Source organism: Osmerus mordax, chromosome 6 (genome assembly GCF_038355195.1).
Source record: "Osmerus mordax isolate fOsmMor3 chromosome 6, fOsmMor3.pri, whole genome shotgun sequence".
Classification (NCBI taxonomy): domain Eukaryota; kingdom Metazoa; phylum Chordata; class Actinopteri; order Osmeriformes; family Osmeridae; genus Osmerus; species Osmerus mordax.
This window is the reverse complement of record NC_090055.1, coordinates 5191026-5211398: the sequence shown is the minus strand read 5'-3', so window position 1 is coordinate 5211398 and position 20373 is coordinate 5191026. Positions and strand designations below refer to the sequence as shown.

Genomic DNA, 20373 nt, shown 5'->3' with positions numbered 1-20373 from the left:
CTTACCATTAAACTCAGTGACCTGATAACCCAAATACTAGAAATTTTTACCAGCTTCTATATACCTCCATTTATTTTATGTTCAGCATAAGTCTCTGACATAACCATTAAAAAAAATAATTACATTATGAATGAATGCCTTTATTGTCATTGCACTTCTCCTGGTGGTGACACATAGTATGACAGGACAATATAGGAAAACATGAATTAACACATAAAAAAGAGACCCAATCATATAATCAACCAAAGTCTATTCAAAAGTTTAAAAGAATGTTCCAACAGGTCATTTAGTTGCAGCAGTAAATATAAGGACTTCATACGCTCTGAATCATATCAGTCTATACAGTAATTTTATATCCATGATGGAATTCATGGAATCAAAAGTACCAAAAAAGATATATATATCAAGGATGTCTAATCTTTTGAAAGAAACGGCCTCCAACTGCTAATATAGATATAAATGCTAGCATTAGCTAACTGCTGAGACCTATTGCCATCCATCTTTTGCCGCCTATATGAGTGGAGCACATTTTACCCTAGGGACAAATATTTGGCCCCACCCCTATCACTCTCCGTCGCTTCACACGAGTAAGGTCGTAGGGTCCTGACCACAATTACGACCCATACGCTGAATTGCCATTTTTGCTGAAGTAATCAGGGCTATAGCGATGGCTCAGTACTTCTTCACTCTCTTACTTCAACTGAGCTCAGCAACTAGAGTGAAGACACAGGGATCCTATTCATGGCAAAAGTGTTCTAGAAGAGGAGAGGGCAATTAGCTTGATGTGAAGCAAGGCAATGTGAAGAGGCATTTGCTATGTGGCATGTTCTTACCTGTTCAACCAAGAAATGATTTTATAAGAAGGGTATAGGAATCACTCAGTGGTAGAGCATCTGACTGTAAATCAAAAGAAGAAAGGTTAAAATCCACACATCAGTGTGGATATGTGCCTGCTGAATTTACATTATTTATGAATCAAAGTGTATGATGTTTGGGGGTAAATTGTGAATGTAATCTAGTGAATTTGTTAATGTTCAACCACACAATTGTGTCGCAATATGCAAGCATATGTAGTATCTGCACTGGCCAACTGTTCTGAATACATATGCATTCTTTGAGGTCGTGGAACTCATAGTCACTTGTTCTGGCTATTGAAAAAGAACGAGAAAAAAGAAAGGCATTTGTTTATTAAAATGTGTTTGGGTTTTTTGTTCCACATCTATAATGATGTAATTAGAGTTAGGAAGTCTCCAATAATCAGTGACTGAGCAGGATACCCTGACCAAAGCAACCAATTTAGACAATGAGTAATCAAATGAAGTACAATGCACTTACCACCCCCACACATCATCAACCCTTTTCAGAACCATTGTCACCAAATGACCTGTTAGATTTCAGAAAAGTTTTCAGTTCCAAAACACCATTTAAGAAAAAGAGCAGTTTGGTCATAGTACTTGTAAATAAGCAGTTTGTGTCCCATTCCTACCTTCCATCAACAAGTCCACCACTTATTCTGAAATAAGCAACTTATCGTACAAGTCACACATCTTTCGTGAAATATGATATGAGTTAGGCCACACAACACTAGGACTAAAACATCTAGGCTATTAATACAACCTATATTTCCAAACTGTTGACATTAAATTACTATGGCAGTGCATCATCATGATTGACAGTGAAATAAAGGGTCAATTATTATTGCTTTCACTCTCAGGAATCAATCTTTCTACCATCAGGTCAGATATAACCACATTGGTTGAAAGATCATTCATTTAGAAAATGGCTGGTCTCTGTGGCATATGAAGCTAGGCCACAGGGCCACACCAGCAATCACCTGTCCACCCACCGTATTATTAGACCATCTTTCTTTCTCTCTCTGTTTAATTATGTAAGGATATAAAATAGAGTGGACCCCTTGACAACATCAGATGTGCATCTTGGCTCAGGTACTGCCCTTTTCTATGTATTCAGAATTTGTTCACCACCTTGATTATTTATATTGTAGGCATTAGCTGATTGACTGAATCATCTGGTTTAATCTGATATATTTTAAGTGGCTTGCATTTCAAATGAATAGACAAAATCAAAGAAATCACCATTACCATGAATACAATTGAAAGCGATGACAGATGGAAATGGATGTTCATTAAGACCATACATCTTTATTCTTCAAAATCTCTTCATTTCTCCTGAATATCAAAGTAAGCTGATCCCATTAAAACGACATTGAAGCAAAAGAGATGATAGTACCGTTAGTCTAAGAGAGGCTGCTTGTCTGTCTGACATTAAAACAATACTCCTCATATTAATTCCCTGCATCAGGAGTGAGGCCGGTCGAGCATGTGGAGTAGAGTAAAGACAGAGCTAGTAAAAGCTCTTTTGGACCAGGTACAAGGAAAGGCTTTTACACTAAGAGTGGTTAATGCATACAGCGCCCGTGTCCATACAGGCTGCGTTGCTACAGCTCCCCGCAGAAGTTGTACATTAAATTTTTCACGTATGATTGTCTCCCAGGAACGGTACTTGTGTACAGAAGTGTGCAACATAAGGCATTGGCAGGTTTCGATGAATATTTTCTCCTTCTCTTTTCTTTCGTGATGTCCAGTTGGCGGTGATATTACGTGACTTGATGGGTGCTCCATTGCCTCAGCCAACCATCTCATGATCAGTGATAACTCGGAATTAGCCTCAAAATTCCCCAGATCTCAATCCAATCGAGCATCTGTGGGATGTGCTGGACGAACAAGTCAAATCCATGGAGGCCCCACCTCACAACTTACAGGACTTACAGGATCTGATACTAACCTCTTGGTGCCAGGTACCAAAGCACACCTTCAGAGATCTAGAGGACTCCATGCCTCGATGGGTCAGGACTGTTTTGGCGACAAAAGGGAGACTTACACAATAATAGGCAGGGGGTCATAATGTCATGGCTGATCGGTGTATTTCACTGCAAGGACTGATCATTTTTTCCCCACACAACCAGTTTTGTGATACAACAGCGTACGATACCATGATACAGCTCTCTCGGACATCTGTATATAACTTCAACCTTAGGGCTCTCAGGGACAACAACATCTAGCATAATGGGTATCTCCATTCCAGTTGATTCACAATTAGTCTTAAAGTCAAAATGTCAACAACAAACAGTTGCTCAATAGCTTTACGTAGTATGCTCCTTTTTGAAAACCAAGGGCTTGAAACTACCAACCAGAAGTTGAGGGATGGGGGTTTTGATTGGCAGTAGGGAGAGTAATTACTTTAGAGTGCCACAATGTAGAGAACATAAGCTAATTATAGAGAAGCAAAGCAAATAGTCAGACACAGGTGGTGTAGGCTGGAGCAGTTGCAGTTGCAGGAGGTTGAGAGAAATGCCTTTCATACAGTAGCCTACTTCATTAACTGCATTTCCACTTTCAATTTCTCTAGTACTCTCCGTCTTACCCTAAACATGAATTTTATTAAATGTCTACAATCTTTTTCACTTGTTTCAGAGTGCAAGACAAATGTGTGTGTGGTCTATTGCACTACTGTAACCCCCTTATCAAAGAAAGCCTTTCCTTCTGTAAAATGTATCTTATTAGGTCTATCATGTGTGTACAAGTTGGTTATTCGAGGACATAAGTCTTTCATATTTTAGATATTGTATGACCATACAGTATCAATCTCATACCAGGTCAATTGATTTATGGATGCATGCATAACTGGAGTTTCAGTTCACGTAACATGTTGTTCTTTTACCTGCAGATATCTGAGGCAGAATCGCGACATCCCTGTTACCATCATATACAAAAAAATACCATTCCTATTCCCAGATAGGATCAAAGTAAACTAGTTTATGAAAGTGGAAATTCACCACAAAAATATATTGTGACCAACATTATTTTGATATTTTTATCTACAGATCTGAGGACTAGAGGAACAAAACCATGGACATTGCTATCACTGGCCAAAATCCACCCCAATCCCTCCTTTCCTGCCCCCTTAAATCAATACTCCACCAAGCAAAACAAGGGTGTAGGGTGTAGCTGTCTCAAATTCATCAGCCTGTTTTTTTTCTCCCCAGTCTTATTTTCCATTTACATCTCAAGCCCATCAACACCCAGAGCCCAGCCTAGCAGGCTGGTGTGTGTGTACGAGAGAGAGAGAAACTCACAGGGGTAAACCCAGGATCAATAAGCTAGGGGAGCGCGGTGTAAAGGGAGGGGTATAAGGTGTAACTCGAAACCCCCTCTCTCTCTTCTCTCTCTCTCTCACTCTCTCTCTCTCTCATGCAGATGAGAATGAAACATGAGGAGCTTGTCAGAGAAGTTAGCCCAGAGACTAATGAACACCCTGATCTCTGCTCTCATTCTCTCACATTCCTTTTAAAGTAGCTAGTTTGCATTCACTTTCTTTCGATGCCTTTTTTCTGTGCAATTCTCAGTTCTCTTTCACATGGACGCAGTACATTCAGCAATGGACTGAGCATGGCAGCAGTATGATCAGCAATGCACTTCTATTAAAAAAATAATAATTATTGTTATAATTATTAGTAGGCCTTATTATTAGTATTATTGGATATATTAATTACGCAAACTGTGAATATGAAACTCATAAATACGAGAACTCATAAAGAGACACGGAAGTCTTTTTAGACTATTTTTGTCCATTGTAGTCATATGTCTAATGGGAAGACAGAAATTTGTTGGTAATCCATGCCCAAATTGGAATAGAGCTATAAAAAAAGAGTTATGATTTTGTTATTGTTATTCCCTAATCTTTCTTACGCATCTCACTGCAAACCATCATGTAATCCAGTCTAGTGTTTGCCGTATATTCAATATAAGACATAAGTGCTTTCCTTACAGTTTGTTATGAATTTTCCCCTCAGTCTATTGATTCATGGGCGCAGATCTCAGAGAGCATCAGTTCTAATGAGTTTATGCCAGAGCACTGTGACCTAGGGTGAGAAGCAGCACACCGTGTAACCTTATTAGACACAAGTACGGACCAACAGCACTTACAGTATGAACACACACACTCACATATACGAAAAGGGATGCAAAAACACACACTCTCTTTCACAGTCAGACCTCTCTGCGATACGTCTCCTACCTAATGTTCAATTATTTTTAAATGCACCAAAGTATTATCTTGTCTCTACACATCACCACACATCTTTCATGCTGCCATGAACTGACTGGAACTGCATGGACTCCTGTAAAGGAAACCTATTCTCAGCCAACTCGGTGTTCAGTATGAAAGGTGTGGAACGACTTGGCTGGGTCGTGTGATCAGAATGAAACATTTGAGGTTAGAGAGACCAGGAGGAGTCAGTGCAGCTCTTTCCAAGTCACGTACCCAGAATTCAATAGCTGTATTTAGGAGAAAGGTATCCCCTGGGACTGATGCCCATATGCTTTGACATTTCCTTTTCTTGGATAAACTCTTGCGAACCTTTACTGTGTGTTAAGTGTTTTTGCCCATGAATTTGATATATTCGGTCCTTACTTCATAAAACTGGGAGTCAGGTGGCTGAGCGGTTAGGGAATCGGGCTAGTAATCTGAAGGTTGCCAGTTCGATTCCTGGCCATGTCAAATGACGTTGTGTCCTTGGGCAAGGCACTTCACCCTACTTGCCTCAGGGGAATGTCCCTGTACTTACTGTAAGTCGCTCTGGATAAGAGCGTCTGCTAAATGACTAAATGTAAATGTAATGTAAATGTAAAACTATTGAATTAGCCTGGAGTGTACACAAATCAGTTCAGAAAAATGATATGGCGATACCCTATCAAAAAAAGACATGGAATAAAACTGAACATGTATTCAGTTTGGATGGAAAAGTGTACAGGGCCTAACTGAAACATGTTCATAAATAATAAACATATTCAACAAGGTTGTTAATAATACAAGTACTAAATAATCAGGGATTTAATACTTATTGGTCATTTATTAGTTATCCCAGAAGTTCAACCCTATTTGAAGGCTTTGACATGGATTCTCTCAGTCTGATATATGACATCCATCTAACCAGCTGATGATGGATCAAGAGTTGAGACAGGGACAATCTCAGAGCTCCACTCCATTGATTAGGGGTCAAGATGATCAGAGGGCTCTGAGGCTTCCCCCGGGACACAAGACATCCAGAAGTCCTCCTTTCCCAGTCTCATGTCTGGCTCCTGTCGGAACCTCCCCCCTGGATACTGCCTGAACCTCCCCCCTGGATACTGCCTGAACTTCCCCCCTGGATACTGCCTGAACCTCCCCCCTGGATACTGCCTGAACCTCCCCCCTGGATACTGCCTGAACCTCCCCCCTGGATACTGCCTGAACCTCCCCCCTGGATACTGCCTGAACCTCCCCCCTGGATACTGCCTGAACCTCCCCCCTGGATACTGCCTGAACCTCCCCCCTGCCCTGTCAACATTCTCCCAAAAGAAGAGCTGGAGCATATGAAGAGAACACTACTGGACTAAATCACATGTCAAAGTGGTCTGATAGTCAGACTCAATAGACTCCTTTTCCCAATTCTGTCCTGTCCCATTCATTGACCGAAATGGTCCTGAGGCGGCTATAAAGCTGCCAATTAGGAATGGATGGATGGTTTGGGTCCATCTGGGTGTGAGGAGTGGCCCACCAGAAACTAATCATTTTAGATTGATGCCTTGTGGAGGACCTGAGTAAACTCCACACATCAGATGGTGATCAGCAACAGATAAAATGGGATTGTGATACAAACTTGGTGAGATTAACATTGTGGAGAGACTCTTTCCTCCTTATCCTGCTTCTAGAGGTACTAGAGATCCAGATTCAAAACCTCGCCAGCCCCTGTCCTTTGACTGATGAAGGGGATACAGCAAGGCACTTTGAAACCATGAAAATATGTGGTATAAAGCCAAAATATGGGGGGCTGAAAGGAATTTAAGGGTTTGTTGAAACTCATGCACATGTACAATAGGCAAACTCTACCCGAGAAAAGGTCATAGGTACCCATTGGTGGGTATTTTGTCTTGGCTAAGTGTCCGGAAGAGGGGGAATGACTGAATGATTCGGCAACTGTGTGCCACTGCATGAGAATAGCAAGATGTTTATATTCCTATGCTATTCAGAGAAAAAAAGATATGATGCACTCCCTAAATGTCCTTTTATTATTTCCCTTAACATTATTATTTTTCCTCCAAAAAACATTAATTAAGATATCAACATACAATACACGTGAAATCCATGTCCATTGTGTAAGGAATTGCTCATTTGGCCATGTGCTTGAGTGAAACTGAATCAATTTGTGCCACGCCTAAATATCCAACTTAATTCTTTTATCTTCAGGTTGACGATAAAAAGCAGTCTACATATGCAGTATGTAGACTGCAGTATGCTTAACAATACCATAATATTTGTAAACTTTTCAAAAAATACCATCTTTCATTGTTGGCTGCACAGTAGCAACATAACAAGAGACAATGGAATATTCCAGCCTATTTTGTGGAATCTTTTGAGTATAAGAAAATGTATAGCTCCAAATGGCACAGCATAAACCTGGCACTATCATGTTTGGGTTGTTTGCACATGGTTATTAACCTCCTTTAGTGTCGGGCCAAACATTGTTGCGACCCAGATGACCCTTGCCCGTCTCTGGGCAAGCACCATCTCCTGGTCCATTCAGACAAATCAATGAGCGCACAGCCCCCAGGCACAGCTCCCCATTGATCAGGGACAGAGATAGCACTATCATTCAGTGTAGAAGAGCTTCAACATGTGCCTGTTACTACTGGGGATAAGATGGCAAGAAGATATGAGATAGACCCCACCCACCACCACCCCCTCTCTACCAGTCTGCCGTCTCACAGCTACCTTTTATCGTGTGTATGTAGCCAGAGAAAAACACATAACAGTACTCTAGAAAATACAAATAATTATTGTAAATGGGTGTGAGAGATGCAAATAAACACTTGCAGAACTGGAGAGAGGATGGGAAAATTTAAAAATCATGGAAAATACACAAATAAACCATAACAGGCAGATGTAAAGCCACAGGGACAAAATAATAATATGGCAGACAAATTAGAGAAAAATAATTTTGAGGAAAAAAAGAAAGATTAAATATTAAAGATTGAGAGAGCAGGAGAATGAAGAGACAGTGTGGAAGAAAGAGATAATTTAAGGGGTGGAAGAGAAATACAGTGAGAGAAAGAGAGGAGAGAAATGATTTGTGGCATCTACTGTGTGCTAACGTTACAGGAATGGCCCTCCAGGGCAGCATGAAAAGCCTCTTGATTGCTAGGAGTGGTAACAAGAGCTCCCAGCTCCTTGCCCTGATAGATTTATTTACATTTCAGCGTCACGACCAGACTGAAAAAAAATAGAATACGCAGAGAGGGAGGGCATCAATATTTGCTGGAGTGATTATACTTCTTTACCCACCCCCAGCTCTTTGTTCACAATGACTTAATGCTCTTGTTGGCTCTAAGATATGTTCTCATGCCCCATTGTATGGAGCACCTGTCTATCATTGGCTGTTTATAAAGGACTTAGCAAATAGAGGAAATTATATTGGTCCATCCTGTGAAATGGATTAATGTTCTTATTGGACTTTTTAAGATGAACTGATGCTATGGTGATCTGCCTTTGTCTGTTTTGGGGAAAGGGGTTTTCTGTCTGTCAAGATAGTCTCTCTCATGTTCAACGACTGTCCTTTATTCTGGCAAGCAGGAAATATCGGCTACCTGGTTACAGAACCACAAACTACACTGCATTGCAGTAATACCTTTTCATACTCTATTCACCCACCCACAGCACATAAACAGCACTTTGAATTGACATGTCCTGCTAGAAGTAAGAAATTCTGATGAACTTATTCATCCTTTTCTTACTGTCATGGCATCATTGGAACTATTGGTTTGAACAGGGTTTGTGTGAACACACCCAGCAATCCCAAGGCCGGCAGCACACAGCCTTCTGTCCTAAGTGGAAGGGGAGTGGCTTGAGCAGCTAGACCCCCCATTTAGGATAGTGGGCTATTTAGCCTGACAACCATTAAATATGAATTAAAAACCACACAGGCCTCTTTGCCTTCCGAAATGTCATTACACATCTTTATGGCGGCAGTTGTTGAATAAGCAGTTTGCAGGACTCCCCAGGGGTGGAGCCCGAGGATGGAGTGGAGAGGATGAAGAGAGGGATAGAGAGAGGGATGGAGAGAGGGATGGAGAGAGGGAACCGCCTGAAGAATAACCAACAGACAGGCCCGCTAGATAGGTGGAGGCCTAATAGCTGCTGAAATGGAATCTACATTAGAGGCTCTAACTGAGTGGAACACTTCAGGGGCCAGGCCCCGAGAGGAGGAAAATAACAGCCTCAGCTTGAGTAGGTGCTTCAGTTTCTCCATAACAGACTGCAAAGAGACAGGGAGATAAACATGTGAGTGTAGGAGGGACAACCGGGTTTCTTTGTAAATTCAAAGAAATCTATATGGTTTCTTAAGGTATACAAGATCTTTGGAGTAACTTCACATTTTTCAGTTTAGTACAGGCTGCAATGTGCAGGATAGTGGCACTAACTTCAGGCTGTAATTAGTCTACATGATATAGGCTTCCTACAGCTGCCTTGTCATTATGACAAAGGGAAATTAAATTAGGGTATTACACAAATGCACAGAAATTCATTAAACAAGAGAGCACTCCAACTTTTCAAGGAGGAAATGAATGAGCTTTTTTCCCCCCATTTCATGTTATATTGTTGTTTCTTGTCACTCAAAGACCTTTTGCACTGTCAACTACTTGCAAAGTGCACCTGTCTATTCTATCCTCACAAAAGAGCAATCTTTTACAGTAAAAGCTCCATTGTCACCCCCAAGTGGACTACTGCTGTTTTTAAGACCACTCTCTAATTTGCTTCCATTTTACAGCTGAACCTACCTTTTTATACAAAGCTTTCATGCTATGTTCATCTACTTCGCCTGTATTGGAGTAATTTGGGAATCATTAACGTAAGATTTTTGGTCACAGTCAATAGTAGCCCAAATTTCGAAGCAATATTTTAGTCTGAGTGACAATTAATTGGATGCATCCTTGTTTGGGAAATGGCCACAGATAAAGTATAGTTATTGAAACAGATAATTAAACCGATAATGTATATTTAATCTACACATTAGAGTGATAAATCTAATATGGAGAACAAGAACACTTTACATTAAGATGACATTCTACTTTGTAACTACACAGCAATACATACACTAAAAACATTATAATGTAGGTATTGTACATAGAAATGAGTATATAATTAAAATGGTAAGTGTTAGTGGTATAGGTTATATATTTTTTTTAAGAAGACAAGGTGTGGGAGAGTAAGGGTATGTTGTGGATGTTGTGTTACCAAAGCCAGATCAATGTTCTCCCATACCAAGTTTCACTTGTGTAATAACCGTTATGTTAGTAACCGTTAAGTATGTCTAGGCTAAATAACAGTTCCTATGTAACTATGTAACTAGTAACTATGTAACAATGCTGTAACTATAGGTATTGCTAAGTAGTTACATGGTATTTAATGTAACCTTAATGTAAAGTTTTGCCCAATATTAAATGGAATTGATTTGGAGTTGACTAGTATCAAGCTGTTTGTAACGCACAAACAGTTACTGAGACATAGGATCCAGGCACAACATTATTTTGATGTACCAACTGCTACAGTAAGGCACACAGCATCACTTGCTCTTTCCCTTCTCTTCATCAATCAATTTTTTTGTGGTCTTTCTTTCCTTTTAGTCCACTTAACGGCCTTTGGTTTCCAAGGAGGCCATTGTATTTCCTCCATTGCCTAGCAACCATCACCAAGGCCAGCACTCCATTGTTGCGGAGGCTGAGCACCTGAATTGCATGCTGCCTGTTTTTACTTTTCAAAATTGTACTGTAATTTCGCAAAGTGGTGTTTCAGCATTAGAGAGATGGAGTTTAGAAAATCTGTGAGGGTTTGACAATTTGGGTGGGTATGCTTATTTATCCATTGGTTTGCATGTTGATGTTTCTTACACTACATTTGTTTAGGCTATTTACCTACAAAATTATGCAAGCAGTGATGAGTGTTTTGTCCACATGAGATAGCCTGACATGAAATGCAAACAAAGATCTAGGATTTATTAGACAAGGCTCAAGCGTACACTAGGACTAATTGGAGAGACTAGGTAGAGTATAATATTGTATGCATCAAGGAAACAACTGTTTTCAGGTCACATACACCGAAGAGGTACAGTGAAATATTGACTATCAGGGCATCTTTGTGTATGTGTGTGTTTGCATGTCTGTGTGTTTGTGTATGTGGTGCGTGCGTGCGTGTGAAAGAGAGGGACAGCGAGAAAGGAAAGGACAAAGTTTAATAATATAATAAGAATGTATAGTAAAAGCATTGCTGAATAATTATGCTGCTTATTAATATGCTTTACAGACTTCTAGTCTGAGCAATCAGGGAATATGCTGTATTGTTAAAAATATATATTTTTAAAGCAACTAAACACTTATTCTACTGTTAAGTCGATAGAGATGGACTTTTATGTTGAAAGAATTCCAGGCAAGATTTTTTGTGACGTCATTTTTACACAATTTCCTTGAATAGCACCTGTGAGCATGGGGGTTGTCTGTCTGTCAGTTCTGAGTAAAAACATAGCCCAACCATGCAGGAAAAAACATATCCATCATCATTCTTCACTGACCACGGAGACAGACTGTGTCCATACTCCCTAGAGACTTTGACTATCATTTCTCTTTAATACAGGGCATTTGGATCTCTAGATGTTGGATTGGCCCTTCTTCTTTTAGCCCCCACAGCAGCACGGCGTATTTTATCAATTATGTTTCTTATTTCCTTCTCTTTTATATATTTTTTATAGATTGAATATAAATATAAATGTAAGCATATTAAATGCTTTTCAGGCCATTCATAATAGGCAAGACTTTATTTTTGTCTAAGACAAAAACACCTTTTTTCCTTCTGAATTCAAGCCTTTTCCAGACAATCCCAGCTGTCTTAATTCTCAAAGTGGTGAGTACCAAGAAATTCTTGTCTTTTTTATTACATTTGCCTATTTGAGTGTGCATTACAGCTAATCTGAATCTTTCTGAGTAATTACAATTCTTAATTAACATGTTTAATGAATTTTCCCTCATGCAAGGTCATACCTATTGTTAGATTGATTCATCAGTCTGATTCATCTGACATCAAATATGACTTTAAATGTATATTTCTACTGACGTTATGCTTGTGTGGCAAACAAAGCATTTCCCCCCCCAGACATATACACAAATGGTTAACAATTACACACAAACAGATATGCACCCACACACTCACACATATGCTATCCTCCATCCTAAAAATAAATAGAAAGGGATGTCCTGGAGTGAGTTCAGTGAAATAGCTTGGGGGTTAGAAGAAGGAATGATGATGGTTATGTATATAGGTAATTTTATATATCTCATTGTATTTCATTCATGCTGTTATGTTCTTCAGTAGATGTTATTTTGTCTATGTATATGGTATTGTTTGAAACTAAAGTTAGTCTAAATTAGTTTATGGTACTACTAGAAGAAAACAACCAATAAAAAATGTTTTTCTTGTAGGAACTAAGGAAACAATCCGAATACCAAATTCCCAGCATTCCCAGTCCATGTACAGTCTCAGGTATGGTAGAACCTATTTTGCAATTGAAGCACATAAAAGGTTCTCAAACTAAAAGTCATCTAGTTGCTAAAAAGCTTTTCACCATAAACAGGTATCTTATTTGATAATGTTTAATTTCATTGCATGTGCAATACCAGTCCAAAAAAAGGCCATTAATCCTCAGATGCCAAAAAACAGTCTTTTATTAAAGTTCTTTGTCTGCAAACAAAAATTATAATGCAAAACACATTGAAAATGTACTGAAAGAACAAGCTCAATTTAATTCACTGCATCTCCCACATAAAGTGTGGACCCTCATGAAACAAGTTAATCTCCGGGTATTCTCTTTATCTAGACACCTACCAACCTGGCACAAACCCTGTGATGTGCCAAACTTGGAGATACAGATTGTGCCCAGATACCTCTGATATCTGCTGCTTATCTAGCCTCACTGTTGGTCTACATGGTCGTAGCCTCATTGCCCCGGCCTCGTCCTTCAGCTTACTGACACCGAGGATCTGACAAGGATCTGACAAGCTGCACATTAACTCACCATGGTCACCTGTAGATATTTTTCCCCGTTTTCTGAAACTTTGCATTCCCTTAACATTGCCTGTCATGGGTGTTTCCAGACCAAGCAGAGCAAATTAATATACTGGTCTTGTGATTGGTCCAGTGACAAATTGACTGGCTGGATTAAACATAACATCAAGGCTATTTGGAATACTCATTGCCATGTTGTTCTGGGTTCGCATAAGATGTATTGCAATAACTCCAGCCAAACTAAATTATTATAATTTTATTGTAATAAATTGGTTAAAAACAAACATTAAGGAGAGCAGTTGGGCTGACTTGATAAAAGTACGAACTACAGGATTTCAGGGCGATCAAAAGAACAAATTCTGTGTAAATTAACAACATTCTTGTGTGACTGTTTGATCAAATGCAGCAATATCAAAGATGGACCCTTGATAATTTGCCAATTCTTCACTACCTTGAGTACAAGGAGAAGGTCACTTGGAACTGACTGTTCCCTTTTAAAGCCCTCTGCCTTTCTGTTCAGAGGGTTGAGGGTTGTTGTGATGTATAGAGATAAGTCTGTCAAAGACTATCTCTAATATCTTGTGTAAACCCCCTTGAGGTGAAACTGTATGAATTAGACGAAACCAGCTCAAGGAGGCCACCTTGAGTACAGCTTGTAGCCTGGCAACATAAAAAGCAGGAGGAGAGGCAGCTGTTCATGGGGCTAAATTCCTGGCATAAGGATACATATGTTCTACATGCAGACTAATTAGTCTATGAATAAATCAAATAAGTGTGGTTACTACATTTTAAGAGGTTAAAAAGAAAGAGTAATAATACAGACACACAGGTATTCTATGGGTTAATTGCTGGTAATATTTGTGGGGCAAGCCGAGTTAATGTTCAGGTTGTAGAACATTATACAAGAAACATCTAATACTCTACCTATATGAAAAAGAATGGGTCTATGGCAGTGTGGAAGACTAGTGATTTTGTTGTTGTGTCAATATTTACAACAAGTCATTGTCTCCCTCACTGCTTTAAGACAAATTGCACCGGATTATGCCAGTAATAGCATATACTACAGTTCCTTAACTCAAGCTACCCTATTATGTTGAATCTATCTTGCATAAACTTTACAATGCTTTTTACCCTCTTACATGATGTGATGCAAAAATAGATCATTACTACATTGCAGTACATTGCATCTTTATGTCGTTTTGGATTATAAGAATATAATTTATCACCTATTTGGATTGGAACATCAATTTCGGTTGTTGATCGGTTCATCTTATTTCATGATAGATTCGCTCGCCTAGCAAATTTTAAATAAATGTTAAAAGGTAATGAGAGTGTGTTCAAGACCACAGGGCTTTGGGGGGATGATGGTTTCCTTCTTCCCTTGCTTCAACTATATAAACCCCAGAACACAGATGAGCAAGGGGCAGTCCGCTTTAATTTTACAAAAAAAACTGAAATGACAAGCATTACTGGGCTAAATAATTTTTAAATACTCTGTATATTGTAGTATAGTGTATGCAATTGATGATTTTTTTTTTTTAATGCATGTATGTCTATGGTTAGGATGATGTTATATTGTATGCAATTATATTACTGTATACCCTCTACAGTTTTGAGGTTGGATGCTCCTCTCAAGTCACGGCCGCCTAAATACACGATGCAGGTTTGTCAGCTATGTGGCCTCCTTCGAAACTGGAAACTTTGGCATCATTTTTGCAGTCACCTCTTCTGTCGTGAGTGCATGGACAAGATTATGGACAATGGCTTCTGAGACATTGAGGGGCTTGGATCAAGTCGTTGTCCCATGTGCAAATCAGGAGAACTCAAATTGTAACGTGACCAATGACCATTTCTGTCTTGAATTGTTTCTATGTTGGTATATTGTACATTTGACATTTTTTCATAAATGTTCTGCATTTCTAGTTGTTTAACTGGTTCGAGCTGTCCTTGCCATTATTCAATTAATAAGTACATAAAAAAAAAAACTGGCAATCAATGAATCAATCAATCAACCAGGTGAATATGTCTCAGCAATATCATATTGTAAACAGACTGTCAGTTAAACTCTATCCAATGCCAACCTACATTACATTATTAGACAACGTATGATGGAGAGAAGCAAGGGATAGAACCAGAGGACCAAAGGTCAGTGATGAAGCAGAACATTCACTTCAATAAGCACTTCAATAAGCACCTCCCATTCCAACCAGCAATCCATCTCATATGAATTTCATGCTTTGACCTTTACCCAGCAATAAAACACTTCACAACCACTGCAATAATAAATTGAATGAATCTGAATGAATTTGTCATATGTTTGCATGAGCTATAGGCACACAATCACACACAAACTCAAAGACCACCTTTCAATGCTTTAATGGTGGAATTAAAGTATTCAAATGACAGAGTAAAATGTAAGGACAAATATGAAACAAGTATAAAAAGGGTGGGTGGTATCTTTCTCTCCTGGGTTTGGGAAGAAACAAGCTTGCTTAGTAGGTTTACTGAGGTTGGTAGCACAGGCTTGGTCTGGTCCAGAATGGCTTAATAGTCCCCAACAAGGGGCTTGAACTGACCCTGCAAGTTGCCAAGCAAAGGCTCACCCTGATCCAGCATGCTGCCAAGCAGAGGTAAGACCAGACCCTGCTCTGTGCAAAGTATAAGCAAGATCAGACTTCCCACAGTGTCAAGCAGAGACAAGAGCTTAGCCTCCATTTTGCAAACCTCCGCCATGAGCTGGGTTCTGCGTGAGGCCAAGTTGTCAACCAGGGCTTTGCGATCAACAAGGTATGTCCTATTTAACAATATTAAAGAATGCGGAGAGAAGGTCAAACTAGTGTTCCTATTTGTTCGTGTGCTCGTTGTTAATGCTGTGCATGGGCGCAGCTAAGAATTTTGGGCTCCATGAAGAGATTGTGATTTGGGCCCCCCTCCCTATTTTGGTTATGTTAGTTTTGTATTCGACACATTATCATTTCAAGCGTTTTTGGGGCCCTGGGTGTCTGTCCCACTTTTCCCTACATTTTGACAACCCTGATGCATCCACATGTTTACATGTTTTCAGAGAGAATGATGAATCAAAGAGCTTATTTTTTTTATTCAATATGTTTTTATAATGCTTTCTTCAGTCTCTATGGTAAATACACTGTGGCTATTGTATTAGCATCTCAACTCAATGACATCCTGTTGTTGATATATTAACAAATGTGGAATACAAAATAATTTGGTTGCTTTTAATTGCATGAAATCTAACAATGGGCAACGGCCAACACAACACAACAACAAAGGTGGCAACAAGAGAGAATTGCATGGCTGTTGATGGGCAAGATGCACCTTGGTGGCAGTGGATACATTCAACAACACTGGTACTGTTTTACCGTTTGTAGTGTGTAAAACTTCAAGATGCAGTGGGAACCTGCACACAATTACAATAAATTCTACATTATTTCAACACATTGTAGAACATTTCAATATTTTTTAGGGGCAGAAGGTGGCACTAATGCACCAACGAGCTGGATGCGAATCGCCGTAATAAAAGAAGAAGAAGACAACTTCCCTCCCGGAAATGTGACTGCCTGTGTACGCTTTCTGGCTTTCCTTTCTCACGCACGCCGCACTTCTCTTTGCAAACACAGACATCATGGCGGACGTACTGGATCTTCATGAAGCGGGAGGCGAGGATTTTCCTATGGATGAGGATGGTGATTGTTCTATTTATTACATTTTAGAGTGGTAGGATGTGGTATCTGCTATAAAAAAAATACAAAATGAAAGATAAGTGGTTGATGGGCTTTTAATCACAAACTGTTTGTAATGTGGGAGGCGGTTTGACTCCAGCTACAGTACTGTAGCTATAAGCTACCCTCTGAAATGGGAATGATTAGCTACAAATAGGTCGAAGCTATGGTTGTTTATGTTTTTGCAATACTCGATAATCGTCTGCAATATGAAGGAATATTTAAGGTGACCAAAACTGGTAACGTTACTTCAAACTTGTACATTCACTGTGCCGTTCCATTTTATGATGAGCAGGGCCTTGCGCGACGTAGTAACTCATCCGCTTGGCTAACGCTGTCGTTAGCTTCATTGCTAGTTTTGGCTAGTTGGCTTTCTATTTGTTTTGCCTCTAAAAGTAGGATCCATTGGTTTGGAAACCACGAGGTCAATTGCATTTTTATACTTTGTGTAATGTTTGTTAACTAAAGACCATCGGACTTCAACTTTTGCCCATCCAACATGTCCCTGTGTCCTTTTATACCTAATTTCATCTGGGGTGTTTTCTATTTCTTCCAGTACGAACTTGATGTTTGGCCTGTGTCGGACCTTTTAATGACAAACGATTTTTAACGAAATGTACGTCCAACTAGTCATGTATAAGAACATTAGACAGTCAAGTGATCGGTTAATGCACATCTACGTGATGTATATAATTGCATTTCTTACACGTCTGCATGAACTGACTGGTGTTGGTCTTTTGTTCTACACAGAGAGCATCCACAAGTTGAAAGAGAAGGCAAAAAGAAGAAAGGGAAGAGGTTTTGGTTCAGGTGAGGTGTACATTGGTTATGTTAATGCTGGTACCCATTGTCTAGATGGATTGTCTCTGGATGTGATGTGCACAGCAGTCATTAACTTTTCTTCTTGCAGAGGAAGGAGCCCGGTCCAGAGTCAAAGAGGACTATGACACAGTAGAACAAGACGGCGATGAGCCCGGACCTCAGAGATGTATGTTCTTTTACTAACTTTACAGTGCTGTGGGTTGCCACTGATACTTTTTGGCAACAATGGATATAGTTGTCCACCTTCATCTTTAAAAGAGAAACAATCCATGTAATCATCCCTAGCTGCCGACCACAATTTTTTGTTCCTTAAAAAGCGACATCATCCTCATTTAATGACTAACTTAATGTGTTCAAGTAAGTAGGGAAGGCTTTTCAAATCCTGTGCACCAACAAGTTTGTAAATCATACAGACATGGAGACAGTGGCAGTATCTGCACAGAACCTATTACAGAACAATGTGCATTTCCTTTTGTTTTTGAATGTGCTCAATTTGAGAATAATGCTTATGGAAGCTGTTCTTGTTTTGTTTGTCCCTTAGCTGTGGAGGGTTGGATCCTGTTTGTGACAGGGGTCCACGAGGAGGCCACTGAGGAGGACATCCATGACAAGTTTGCAGAGTTTGGAGAGATCAAAAACCTTCATCTTAACCTTGACCGCAGAACAGGTTACCTTAAGGTCAGTGATGTGTCCACCTAGCTACATAGTATGTATTTTTGGTGTAGAGATCACTTCATATGACCCTCCTGTCTCTTATTGAAGATGTTTCACAGTCAACATAACAGCGGGGGGGGGGGTTCACAAAGGCTGTAACCCTAGTACCTAGTCCGTACTCACAAAAAATATAGCACACACCCACCCACACAATTAATATTTTCGTTTTGAATCACAGTTACCATGCAGAGGAGCTATTATGTGTTACAATCTTGTACCAAAGTATGAATGTTGTGGAATTTAGGCTTACAGCTCTGTGGACTGTCTGACCACTATTACTTTTCCTGGCAAATGCTGAGAGATATTCAATAGGATGATTATGGTGCAACATGTTCGGCTGTCTTCAGTCATACCACAAGGTGGCAGCCCTAAACAGGCATGGCAGTGCTATTTCTGCTTCTTAGCTTGACACTTAACAGTAGAAGGAATACATGTTTGGTTATGTATTACAAGTGTGTATAAAAATGTGATGGGATTACTTGACACTTTGACAACAGCCTTCTCCCTGGTATATTTCCTTAAGTATACAATGGAATAGTTGCAGTGAAGTCAATATGAAGTCATTCAATTTGAATTTGTGTCGCTTGTATGAGGCAGTTTTTTTGTTTTTAAAGTGTTTTTTTATTACAGGGTTATGCACTGGTGGAATATGAGACCTACAAGGAGGCCCAGGCAGCCATGGAAGGGTTAAATGCCCAGGACATGATGGGCCAACCAATCAGTGTTGACTGGGGCTTTGTCAGAGGGCCACCCAAGGGAAAGAGGAGGTGAGTCTTGTTATTCTAATGCTAGCCATACATTACCTTCTTGCATGCCAACTTTTTTAGATTTTGATGAAATCCTACATTTGTAAGAAAGAAATCAGGAAATGTAGCACATAAGAGGTGCAAGGTTACAACTGAAGTTTAAAAGTTCCCATACTCTTTTTTTTGTATGACTGTCCAGTGAGTTAGAGCTACCTTACCCTCGCTCTCTATTCTTTTCTAGTTATGATCCTTTTGGTTGTATGTATGCACCCATAATTAATGTGCTAGTTTGGGTTTGACTGTCAACAAGTATACTAATACCTTAAGGAACAGCATTACCTCCAAGTGTATGCATATTATTTGTATTATTATTTTAACCATAATGAATGCTGATGAAACTGCTTCTTATTGTCATGCTAGGGGTGGTGGAAGGAGGCGCAGCAGAAGTCCAGACAGGAGACGGCGCTGATCTCAGATCATCTGTATGTTACCTCCAATTGGCAAAGGACGTGCCTGTCACTTCCACAGGCAGTTTCAGATCACTCTCAGAAGAGTCAATTTTATTACTTTTGTTCTGTATTTACGTAATGTATCTCGCTAACAGCTGTATGGTGTCCATTTCTCAACAGCAAACATGTATGTAGCTTCGTAGTAATGTACTTGAGGCCACCAAAAAGACAGCCATACAGCTCAGTGAAGCCCCCACCTTTTTTTGTTGTAATTGGAGGATTTTTCTTTTTTTTTATGAATTCCCTCAATGCTATTTGAGGGGTAATGTTCTTAGCAGCCTGCTACTGTTTTGTGTCGTTATACCAAGGCTATCACATGGGGAATTAAATACTTTTAAAATGATCAATGTGTGACTTATTTTTATATATTACATGTTGATATACTGTTCAGAAAGTGAGCGGCACGATGAGCAATGGTGACTAGAACAACTGCAAGTGACGTGAATGTTTACATCATCTCAGATGACCTCACCATAGTTTCCGCCCCGTCCAGCATTGCCTGTCTTACACAGTTCTTGATAGGAACTTTACCCATTGGTTCATCGGGCAAATTCCTACCTCGGTGGTTCCCGACAGCCAATACAAGTTGCCTACGCTCCTTTTCTCATTCGGTGTCAGTTTTTGTAGGCTGTGCCAATAAGGAATTGCAGGGTGATCATTGACCAATTGGCACGT

General features: G+C 39.7%; 1 protein-coding gene across 1 annotated transcript; it reads left to right on the top strand.

Moving 5' to 3' along the window:
• The first annotated feature begins 16758 nt into the window (after positions 1-16758).
• rbm8a (RNA binding motif protein 8A) lies at positions 16759-20041 on the top strand. Its single transcript, XM_067238028.1, has 6 exons — positions 16759-16871; positions 17658-17717; positions 17818-17895; positions 18271-18407; positions 19074-19210; positions 19610-20041. Exons 1-6 carry the CDS (start codon positions 16811-16813, stop codon positions 19656-19658), a joined length of 522 nt encoding a protein of 173 aa, XP_067094129.1. The 5' UTR covers positions 16759-16810; the 3' UTR covers positions 19659-20041.
• Positions 20042-20373: the final 332 nt, after the last annotated feature.

Excerpts from the sequence above, each read along its gene's own strand:
- rbm8a (XM_067238028.1), top strand. The coding sequence starts at position 16,811 with ATGGCGGACGTACTGGATCTTCATGAAGCGGGAGGCGAGGATTTTCCT. Across the intron at positions 17,718-17,817 it reads GGGAAGAGGTTTTGGTTCAG|AGGAAGGAGCCCGGTCCAGA; the intron begins GTGAGGTGTACA and ends TTCTTCTTGCAG. Across the intron at positions 19,211-19,609 it reads CCACCCAAGGGAAAGAGGAG|GGGTGGTGGAAGGAGGCGCA; the intron begins GTGAGTCTTGTT and ends TTGTCATGCTAG.